Source organism: Myxocyprinus asiaticus, chromosome 28 (assembly GCF_019703515.2).
Source record: "Myxocyprinus asiaticus isolate MX2 ecotype Aquarium Trade chromosome 28, UBuf_Myxa_2, whole genome shotgun sequence".
Classification (NCBI taxonomy): Eukaryota; Metazoa; Chordata; class Actinopteri; order Cypriniformes; family Catostomidae; genus Myxocyprinus; species Myxocyprinus asiaticus.
Genome location: NC_059371.1, coordinates 11,926,062 through 11,938,120, shown reverse-complemented (window position 1 = coordinate 11,938,120; position 12,059 = coordinate 11,926,062). Strand labels below are relative to the sequence as shown.

The 12,059-nt window shown below is 39.2% G+C and overlaps 1 protein-coding gene across 3 annotated transcripts in view; it reads right to left on the bottom strand.

Annotated features, from left to right (window-relative positions):
• The window catches only part of LOC127419048 (bromodomain adjacent to zinc finger domain protein 2A-like), a 49,831-nt gene extending 38,754 nt beyond the window's left edge, over nt 1–11,077 (bottom strand). For 2 of the 3 annotated variants that reach the window (XM_051660096.1, XM_051660097.1), the window contains exons 1-3: nt 10,438–11,077; nt 5,951–6,745; nt 480–2,030 (exon numbers count right to left, since the gene is read on the bottom strand). In XM_051660096.1, the coding sequence (XP_051516056.1) occupies nt 480–2,030; nt 5,951–6,731 (2,332 nt within the window). In that variant the 5' untranslated portion in view covers nt 6,732–6,745; nt 10,438–11,077. The remainder of the gene's footprint in view (nt 1–479; nt 2,031–5,950; nt 6,746–10,437) is intronic. The other variant, XM_051660098.1, reaches the window with a different exon arrangement.
• Between the last annotated feature and the right edge of the window lie 982 nt (nt 11,078–12,059).

The following is a 12,059-nucleotide window of genomic DNA, read 5'->3' as shown; positions in this document are numbered from 1 at the left end:
AGGTGCATTGCTGCAAGGGGCTCTTCAGTTTTCTCTTTCATGTCAACTACAGTTACGGTGGAGCATCAGTATGAAGCTGACTCTTGCTGAGTGAGGGTGCAAACTTAATCAGTTCTAGTTCAGTAGTCAGTGCACTAGCCAGGGAGTCGGCCATTTCTAGAGCTGTCCCATTCACAAAACCGTTCTAGTGCACCGTAAAAACAGGGAGCACCTTTGTTTACCATGTTCTCTACCAGATATGCCATCATTTCTCTGAAGTCATCAGAGGACATTTTTGCAACTGGCATTTGGTCTGGACTCTCAAAACCTAACAGATAACAGATTTTTAAGTGCTCAAGTACACCCAGAGAGGAATTAATACTGATTTTCTTTTGATGATAAAAATGTATTCTGTGTAACTGCTTAAGCAACATTTTTATCAAATAGGTGAGAGTAATAAAAACAGAGAATACAATTGAATGATGGATTGAGAATCTCACCTTTAATGGATTGAGTAGAGGCATTTACAGATGCAGACAGCAGGGATGAGTTGTATTGTGAGGTTTCATTTATAGAGTCGTTTAGCAGAAACGGGTTATCTTTGAGGGAGGTTTCCTCAGTGGAACTGCTAGAGGTCACGGAGCTGTTCAAGTTCTCTTCCATGAAAGAAGTGTCCCTGGAGTCATCAATCATTGATCCTTCTGTAAACTTTAATTGGTCTTCAGTCGGGGAAATGCTATAAGAATCAAAGGTGTCCATCATAAAACTCGCATCCTCGTATCCTCTTGAGCTTTCAAGGTAGGTTGACTCAGCCAAGGATGGGTGGTTCATCAATGTGTCAGTGCCAAAGGTATCATTTAAAGTATAATTTCTGATATTATTAGAGTCCTTTTTGACAACTGACATACTGTCTGTCTCAGCATCCTTTGGAACACTGAAAGCCGGTTCAAGGTCTCTACCATAAGTTTGAACCTTGTGCATTTCAAATTGGGCCTCACTGTTGGACACCTTTATGGAGGTGGTGCTGTCAACTTCAGCTTTGCTCTGTGAATCACTCATCTCATGTGTACCGAGAGTTTTCTGAGAAGAGTGCGTTTCTCCAAAGGTCTGGTGTTCTACTTCATGAGAACCCAACTGGGCTGGACTGCGAGAAGAGGCGGTGTCCATATTTGCCATGGAAACACTGGGAGTTGCTGTGGATGCCTGAGAAGACCTAACAGCAGGCGGAGGAGCAGTCGAAGCCAAAGTAGATGAAGCCATTTGAGAGAGGCGAGAGGCAGCATTAAAAGGATTGACGACAACGAAAGGAAAGGTGACGTTATCTGTTGAGGAAGCAGCAGGATGTTTAGGACTCTGGCCTGTAAGAGTTGATGCCTCTTGGGGTCCTTTGAGATGTGCCAGTGCAGGAGCAGAGACAACAGATGGAGACGCAGCTAAAGATAGAGGTGTTGGAGAAATCTGTGGACTTTTTGAGCCCTGCGTCTCTGCCAGAGGTACAGGAGCTGTTTGAGGAGGCACATGCACCGCTGGAGGTTGTGACAAGGTCTTAGAACATGTCACAGGTTGGCTGTGAGAAACAGGAGGTGGAGCTCTCTTAGGAGAAGACATTGAAGAAGTTTTACTAAGTCCTGGAGGTGAACCACCTGCTGTTGGCACAGATGCATTGACTCCGACACCTGTCTTAGAAGGCGGCATGGATAAACCACACAGTTGAGGACCGTCTGAAGATGGAGAATGTGAATGCTGCCCGGAAGCAGGTCCAGAGATTGTTTGATGAGGCTGGGTTGATGTTTTTCGAGGAGAACTAGATAGTGGTGGAGGAGGTCCAGAGACAAGGGGAGGACTGAGTTCCTTTAGGATAGCTCCCATCTCCTGACATTGCTCCAGGTCCATAAAGGGGTGCTGTATACCCTGGCTGTATTCGGCAGAAGGGACAAAACCAAGGGGCTTGATGGGGAAACCCTCAGTTTTGGGCAACCGTTGGGATAAAGAGGTTCTCTCTACTCCATTGTAGCCTTTATCCTTTTCTTTAAAGGACTCATTCATATGAACTGGAGACCCCAAAAAAAAAATAAAAATAAATAAAAAATGAAAAAAAAAAAAAAAAAAAGCAACAGCAATTAGATAAGTGGACTAACAAGCTTTGTTCAGACAAACTGCAAAAAATCTGATTTTTTGGCCTATCCAAATCAACTCAAAGGGAGCACTCAGACAGCAAAAGTGGAACAAATGTTGACTGCATTTCTGACTCAAATCGGTTTAGTTGAAAAATGAAATGACCAAGACTGCATTTGAAGTAGCTTTTTCATTATTTGGGGTGTGACAAATGTAGCATCATAAACAATGTGCAGGAGAGTATAAAGCTGTACCAGAATACACTTATTTTTGCTCACTCTTTGTCCATATGCTAAGCTATGTGGCAATCGCTATGTGGCGAATAGTTAATGTATGAACGAGCGAGTGGTTTCAGACAGCATATCCATAAATGTGTTAAATACAGTAATGTCTCCACAATGTTAACGTTTAAAAAAAAAAAAAATAAAAAAAATAAAAGACTACTTTCAGTTATTGAAGAAAGTCTTAATATCACGTTACCTCTGAAGTCATCACTTTTAAAATCATGATAATATCTCAGATATTTACTACTCTGAACAAACAGATCTGATTTCATAACTTGCTAAATGAAAGTGCAGGCAATATAGGTGTAACGATTCATCAATCTGGATCAGCACATCAGTCAAATCGACTCAATGTGTAAAGATCGATGTATATTTTAAGATGCACCATTATTTGAAATTCTCATACCAGCCACTGCTACAAAGCAATTCAACCTTGCCAAACGGCTAGACAGCTCCGACATTCTGAACAGCACTGACAAGGGAAAGAGAAAACACTATGCCCTGCACCAGCTACAAGACTTTTCACATCTACACATCAACACCCTTACTAACATTTATCACAGTACACTGAACCAGATTTGTTTTCAATACAACTGTGGAGGTTGTAGCCAAGAAAAAACACTGATAGCACATACAATACTTCCGTATCTGAAACAAGTCATGGGTATGCAAGTATTTTGTATTCAAAGATTTGCTTGGCTGTTGTAGAGATAAATTGTCAGTGCAGTGTTTTCCTCACAAGGCAACGAACTGTCATCAAAATAATTGATGATCACTTGTGTGTGAGACTTAATTTCTTTATATTTATTTTTCTGTATCATTTTTCAACAACTGAAGTACCTTATTTTGTTGTGGACATCCCATTGTGGATACTGGATATGCACTTTTCTGAGAGCTCAAAATATTCAAATTATATTTTGGTTGCATTTATGAGATAATGAATGTAACTGAGTAAAATAGGCACACAATATTGTAATGTCAATCGCAGGCCCTTGCACTGAAATCGCATTGCAGCGGACTTTGTGTGAGTAGTGTGAACAAAGCCCAGGAAAAAGATTTAAAAAACAGATTAAGTATGTTTCTGAACTAAGTGGGAAATGCATTATTGATTGTTTCATTTCACCCAGGTGGCAAATATGTGTTACTTTTTAATAAATGCAGGTGAAAAACAGAACTAGGGCAAGACATCATCTGCCTTAATTAACTAAGGCTGTGTTTACAATGTAGCAAAAAAATCTGATTTTTTAACTCACATCTGACACAGATCGTATATTGTTGCACACATGTAAACAGAAGAATCCACACAAGATCGTGTTTTTTCGCATCCGATCCGAGTCACTTCCAAATGTGGTTTTAAATCAGATACATATCCGACATCTGGACATCTGACCTATGTCTAAACACGTTTATCTGATTCCCCTTGGCAATGTCATCAGGGATAGCTTGTCTTAATGGCATGTCCCAGTCCTTATGAAGCAGACGTGCCTGTAGGCGCTCGCACAAAGACTCAAAGCTTCTCTTGTTGAGGCGGAAATTCTGTACACACTCCCTGTCGTCGAACGTGTGGACTTGGTCCCACCACTTCTGACTTCTAGGTCAAGCCCTATTCGGACGGGATAAGTTTATATGGGGACATTGGATAATGTAATAATTACCAGAGCTTCTCAGTCATTTTAAACTCCTGTGAATCGGTCATGTCAGTAATTTTTTTCAGACTTTTTATCCGGACTGTGCGTTCCCATGCCGGAAAAAATTACAGCATGTTTTACCTACTAGAAAATGCCCTGTAAAAATAACCCCTGGTAAAAGCCCTTGAGCCTTTTAAATATATTCTTCGTGTCTGAAGTGGATGTTGGTCAAAAAATGATGCCAGAAATTAAGACGTGCTTCACTTCAGATAACACTGACTGTTACGTTTGGAATGATGCATCTTTCTCTCAAGCTTTTTATGCTGTCAAGTGTTTATTTACCCATGTAAAAGAGAAACGAGCAGTCTTTTTTTGTTGTTGTTTAGGAAAATTAGACGGAACATATGCATGTTTTTTTAAGCAAAGTGAGTGCAGGAAATTGTGTTGAGCCCCACGTTTCCCCGCCTTTTTTGACTAATAAATTGCAAATCGCGTGTAATTTTGCCTACTTTGGAAATATGAAATAGCACAAGGCCATTTAAAACCCCAGGGTGAACCGTGGCACTCATAAGTTAAAGCGTTCAGTAATGAACTCATTCGACTTTGACCGGGAGATTAATGTAAACACATATCAGATACGAGTTGTGTCTTCAGTGAATGTAAACAGACAGGACCAAAAAATAAAAAAATAAGAAAATCGGACAGTCATAGATCGGATCTGTGCATTAAGCCTTGCAGTGTAAACGCAGCCTAATAGTCAGATAAGGAAGTGATGCAGAAAAGTTAACTATGGTGAAAACAAGTTGGAGTGGACAACAGTGTGACAAATGTTACTGGCTTAAGAGAAAAGAACTTGAATACCAGTGTTGGTGATATTGAGTCAAAACCGTTCAGGAGAAACAGAAAAGAAGTATATGAGTATACATAACACCCTCTACCATTTTTTGAATAATACTTAGATTACGTTTTTGACTTGTGCATCTATATTGCTTTGAATTAATGCAAGTCTTTCATTATCATTCAAACATACTAAGCACTCACAACGATGGGCCTTGATTCAGGAGGGTAAAAGAAAATGTCACATGTAAACTACGAATAAACCTTCATAAATTGTAATTATCACAGATCAGTGACTATGCAAATAACATTAAAGGGCTTTCTTTAAAGTTAACAGAACTGAGAATCAAGATGGAGAGTGTCTGTGTGTGACAGGAAGAGAACTGCAGAAAGAGTAAGAACACACTGTGACCTGTGGTCCTGTTTACACCTGGTATTTAACATCCATCACAATTGGACAGCACGTAATCAGGGGTCAAAATGTTTAGTGTCACAATCATAGAGGCAGTTAGAAAAACATTTGTCCAGATTTCATTTGTAGACAGCAATCCTACTCACCTGTCAATCATCCAGTGCAGTTCAACTTTGCCGGTTAGATATGACTTTAAATAACCATTTGATTGGAAAATTTGGAAAAACACATGCTCAAACATGCCCAAGAATTCACAGAACTTCTTTAGTCTTTCCTAGCATCAACATGCAGTAAATAAGATGATGTGAAGCATGCACATCTGAAGTACAGTTAATACAGGAGCTCAACTAAAACATTTTTTTTTGTTTGATAAATAAAAAACAACATCAGAAAATATCATCTAATATAACATCCGAATCGCATTCTGATTTAAAGGCCATTTGCGGTGAGATTAAAAGGACATTTTTCTATGTATTAGGCTAATTTTTTTACTTTGCAGTTTATCAACATACAGTAACACACTGATGTAGTAAGAACTGCATATACTTAAAGAAATCAGAGACCCAAGACAGATGTCAATACCAGCTGTAAACCAAGCCTAAGTTTCTTCATGTGGAGCATTTGCAACATGCTTACTGAGACAACACGAGGGTCTTATCAAGAGACCCTAAAGCCTGTTTATGGTGGTAGCTCACCTTGCATCTCCCTGCTCTTAGGTGAACCACCATCAGGCATTGCAGAAGGAGACCTCACAGGGACCTGGACGTTGAGGGGACTACTGTTGCCTCCACCACCCATGTGATGGTGCTGGGGGCTTCCTCGTGGAGGTGTAAAATTCTGCGCAGTGGGTGGAATCATCTGATTCTGGGCTTGAGATTGAGTCTGCGGTTGGGACTGGTGTGATGGATGTTGGTAATACGGCATTCCATTTGGCATCATACCATATTGCTGCTGCTGTTGTGGCGGCTGCTGGTGTGAATGGTGTTGGAGATGATGATGCGCTGTTGCAGGCTGGTGCTGCATGGATGGAGGCTGCTGGTGATTCTGGGACTGTGGGATGCCAGGATGCCCCTGATTTGGATATGCCCCATACATGCTGTGAGAGTTATATCCCATGGACATTGAAGATCCTCCTTGCTGCTGCCCAGGATTGCCCCTACCCCAGTACTGTGACCCAGTACCCGGTGGCTGCCGGGAAGGCCCCATACTACCGTTGACCTGGTACTGCCCATGCCCCTGAAAGTGGTGCTGAGGCTGCTGTGGTTGGATCGCCCCCTGGGAGCCTGGTTTCTGGTGCACTCCTTGGGAGGGGCCAGGGCCCAAAGCTGGGTTATATTGAGACTGAGCCCACAGATAGTCATATCCAATGCTGCCTGGGTGGTGATGGTTGCCCATAAGAGGGAAAGAGGAAGCAGAGGGAGGATGGGCACCAGGCTGGCTCGTCCCACCTGCAGTAGTGATGCCATTCACATTCATTTCGCCATTCAGATCTGTGTGATAAATCGGGATGATTAAAAACCGAAGGGAAAAGAGCCTTACTAGGTATGTGCCATCACATTTATGGATTTTTAGACAATATTATAGAGGACAAAGAAAAAACATAGAAAAGATTAATAACAGAATTCAAGTGAAGTGTTGATTAAATGCCCATCTTAAACAATGCTTCACAGAAGATAAATGGTCACTTTTCCCTAGCTTGGGGAAGCTCAAGGAGGACCCGTTATTATAGAGAGAATATCCTGAGGAATGCTTCAGTCCTGAGGTAGTGGACACAGAAGAATGAGGCCTGTAGTTAAAACGGTTATTTGCTTCCATGTGTTTAAGATAAAAAATATAAGCATGATCCAGAATTTAAGAATACCTATCTATAACAACCCATTAATCCACAAAGGAATGATGTTCTTTATAGAGGTCGACCAATATTTCGGTTTTGCCTAATAACCGATAACAGATTAGTTGAATAGGAACTAGCACCAGGATAGGAATGTTCTATGCAATAATATAACAGTGCAGAATGGTTTATGTATTTATTGCGCCCTCTTGTGGACTAAGGAAACAACATCAATTTAAAAATCAGCTGACTTTAAAATGTGAATATTAGTTCATATATATTCATATTTATTTAATTTTAAAAAGTACAATACATTTTCATGGTTCAGTCAGTACTGTTTATTTTTGTAATAAAGTTCAGCACTATTTTACTTTGTGTTATTTTTTCATTCAGTATCAATAAAAAAAAAAGCTATCGGTTGATTAATCTGTTATCTGCAGGTATTGCCCAATTTAGTTATCGTATCGGTAAAATCCACTATCGGCCGACCTCTAGTTCCTCATACAGAAAATTGCCTTTATTCTTAAATACAGAAGAGAAATGATGCAGGCCGGACACAAACCCGCACCCATGTTAGCTCAACTGCTCTTAAAAGTGCACTCAGTATTCGTTTTGTTTCTTTTGCAAATGCCATCTTGGACTTACACTGGCACCTTGGAGCCTGGATGTGGCATCATACAAACACAATAGTTTACAGATTACTATGCCATGTAGAAATTCACTATTCAATTTAGACATGATTTATTTAATTTATGAGTGAAAGTGTCTATTAACAGGGCGATTACTGAGATTAATCAAGTAGTATTCAACTGGTGGTGTGATCATTACATGGCTGCCCCCATGAGGGGACCCTCTACATGTAAAATAAAACAGTTTTTATAAGGTTACTGATATTACTGGAGTCTTCATCTCATGTGAAAGCTTATGATTTTATACCTACGTTTCAAAATAACTATTTTTTTAGTTATACTTTTTAATGAGAAAAACAAAAATGACTGAGTGCATCTTTAATGTTTCATAAGCACTTGCACTGTATACTTTCAGATCAACTTAGTGGGTTTCTCTATGCTCCAAAATGACACAGAATATCTAAACCCCCCTAAATATGGAGGGCATAAACCCTAAATTGTACATCAAGATCCCACAGTTAACACATTCAAATCTAGTGGAACTGATGCAAAATTATGATAATTTAAGTGACTGAATTTCTTCACATAACTCCCTATTCCCTCAACCTACTAATAGCACAATGGCAATTTTGAACAATAGCCAGCTCCTTCTCATCGTTCTTTACTGAAAAGTTACAGCCTTAAACTCTCATCAAATGTTAAGAGAAAGCTTTGAGTGTATATATACCATGGTGGTACAGTGCTAAAGCCAGTGAATTTGTTTAAAACTCCTCATTTTCCTCCCTAGACCGCACTTTTGTGCATTATAGGCGCGTTTAGAACGATTGAATGGACTTTTCGGCACCAACAGTACCGAACGTTCGGAAAGCGCCAATGCTGTCCGGCTGAGCGGTTTACTAGACTGAGACAGAGCCGGTGAGCACTGCTGTGGCCGACATCACAAATATTGCTCTTCACATCTACATAAAATGTCGCAGATAAAGCCGATGAGATGCCCGAGGAATCGCGTTAAACAACAGACATCACATACACAGATCTCATGCTGAAAACCAGACAAATACTCAACTATTACACACGTTCAACGTGGACACAAGTCAGTCTGGGTCATATTAGTACAGTTGATGGAAATGAACGGATGAAGATTTACAAATTCAGATCAAATCCATCACAAATTGTTTTATGCGTGCCCCATCATTAGCCACACAGCTAAACAGTAAACATTTCCAGTAAAGCTGATTTTATTCAGCGATAACGATACAGCCGACACACATCATTAAACGATAACACGCACGGCTAAAGTGTAATGTTTAATTGGATAATAAATGAAAACTGGATAAACAAAAGAGGGAGAGATTTCATTCGGTTAGCACGAAGGCTAACCCGCTGCACATGACCATGCGCCGCTTCTCAATCACCGACCACAAACAGATATATATGCTTGTGTAATATATATATATATATGTGTGTGTGTGTATGTATGTATGTATATATGTGTGTATGTAATGTATATGTGTGTATGTATGTATGTATGTATGTATGTGTGTGTGTATGCATGTATATATGTGTGTGTGTGTGTGCATGTATATGTGTGTGCATGTAATGTATATGCGTGTGTATGTATGTGTGTGTATGTATGTATATGTGTGTGTATGTATGTATGTGTGTGTGTGTGATATATAGATATATGTGTGTGTGTGATATATAGATATATGTGTGTGTATGATATATAGATATATGTGTGTGTGTGATATATAGATATATGTGTGTGTATGATATATAGATATATGTGTGTGTATGATATATAGATATATGTGTGTGTGTGTGTGTGTGTGTATGTGTATATATATATATACACACACACACACACACACACACACACGTTTTTTGACTTCTTAAAAGGCTAAAACAACATGACTCCGAGTAATATGTAAGTCGCTAATATATGCTGTCTCGGTTTCCACATTTTCTTTAATATTTAAATCTTGTATCCCCATTTATTTACCCATAAAAAGAGAGACCAAACAACCGACACAAAAACGAAAACAACAAAAGGACTTTGCTTAGAGATATTGTTCAGTAGAAATGTGGTCAAAAAGTAAAGGTGAAAGGAAAACATTTAAGCGATGTTCATGAGGAAATAAAACTCTATAGACACACTAATGAACGCCATTTTGATATGAAGTTTGATTAAAGTGGTTGATTTAGATCAGCGATGATGCCATGAAAAACTGAGGCCTGCGATCTCGCAACGCAACAATAAATCGTTCTGATTTAAGATCTATTAAATAATCTTCGGCGATTAACATTTATGTTAATTCAATATTTTGAAGTATTAATGAAATTGAGCCATATTCATGTTAACTGATCAATCATTGATAAACACGATGAACATGAAAACGGCAGGTCTTATTTACATAACAACGGGTTTGTGCGTTATTTAAATAATTAAAAAGAACGAATGAACAGGCTGATTAGATAAATATAAGAGCTCAAGGGTCGGTTTGTGTTCTGTAAAACATCACGGGTGGTTTATCAAGTTTTTTAAACACATCTTGCCTCCAATAATGCGTTTTTTCATCCTTGAGGATGTTGCTAATCTCATCTCAGAAGGTCGGCAGATTCACGTTATTTTCCCGATATGAGTTAAGGGGAAACTGAGGCAGCATCACACACACACACTCAAAAGTTTCCCCCCATATAAATGATAATAAAACAGGCCAACCTTGATATCTGCCGATTGCACAGGAGACGACGCCTCTGGCTCCGCGGCAGAAGACCAATATGGATGAAGAGAGTGTATCTGATGTAAATTATAAACGGGTAAATCGCTAACCTTTGGGTTTCAGATTTGCAAACATGGCTGGTAATGTCTGAGCTCAGCCATGATCATTGAGAGAATAAGAGAAGAAAGAGGAAGTCAGTGACTGTGTCGTGAGAAATCGAGCCTCCCTGAAAATCGGGTCTCCCTCTGACGTCACAGCAATTCCATTGGCTGGGACCTATTAATGGGTACTATATTCACTGCCTGAGTAGAAATCCTTTAAAATCGTTTTATGATGCATGTCGATATAACTTTGCAAATACGACATTTAATGACTTTTAAAACCATAAGTTACACATAATTGTATATAACGGATGCTATAGATTGTGAAATTAAAGATGTGTCGTTTGTGTTTTTCAGTTAGCTTAGACTTCAATGAACTGCTATCACGGTAACATGATAGGTTTTTGCTCAGGTATTACAAACGGTTACCCCCATGCGGACTCAATTTATCATCGCGCGCTTCTGGTACATATGTTGTGCCGAAATCGGTGATCTATCGTAATCTGTGACTAGAGGCCGCTGTTCAGTAGATTTTCGTGTGAGAATGCGTCCGGTGCTCGAGCTCAGTGAGCGTCAAACGAGAAACACGCGCGTCGAGGGGGCGGGGCCGTTAAATGCGAACAGATTTCTTAAAGACACATGCTACAACAAGCAATCCATATACCATTGTGTGTTTTGCTTTTAATATTGGTGTTCTAAATTACTTGTATTGTTCCGTTTTTATCGTTTATTTGTGCACGAAATACATTTATTTGTAATAGTTGTGTTATTGTCTTTGTTCTTCGTCTTACATCTTTTCAGCACACTTACTCTGGTGATAAATCCACACTGGTCTATGAAAAGCAGGTACACCAATGCTGACAGTGGAATATTAATATTGATATTAGAGGTGACCGAAATCTGTTACCCCTTTTTAAGGGGTATGATCACCAAACTCATTCAGGTAATATCTAATCTCTTCAGTGTTATTCTCTAATAGATTTGTTATTATGGTATATGATGAAGTCTAGAGAAACAGCAGGGTCACCAAATCTGACAGTATATTAGAGATTACTGAAATCTGTTACCCTCTTTAATTTCAACTGTGTCTAATGATCACCAAACCCATCATTCACGAGTTGTGGATGCCCAATAAGTGTGTGCGTTTGAGCTTAAAGTGCAGTGTTTGCCAGTACAAACACAATTGTAGCCTTACAATTTGATTTATTAACACCATTGTAGACCTGAAGGATCTGTCCCTACCCTGTCCATAACAGTAGTTTGTTGCTATGAAAATAAAGTATCTATTTTTTCAACTGACATTTTTGTTCTTATTTATTTTTTTACATTCTTTAGTAGGTGATAAGGGTGTGATAAAGCTTCACACGGAGGTAAACCTGCTTTAGCTTAACAGTTTCCTTAAGAGGACAAAGGGTCTTTAAGACTATAACTTCATTGTAATTATAAAAACTGGAAGTTACAAGATTTATCACTTTTCCATTAACACCTGACTTAACTGTTTAGCAGAAGAAAAAATTAAA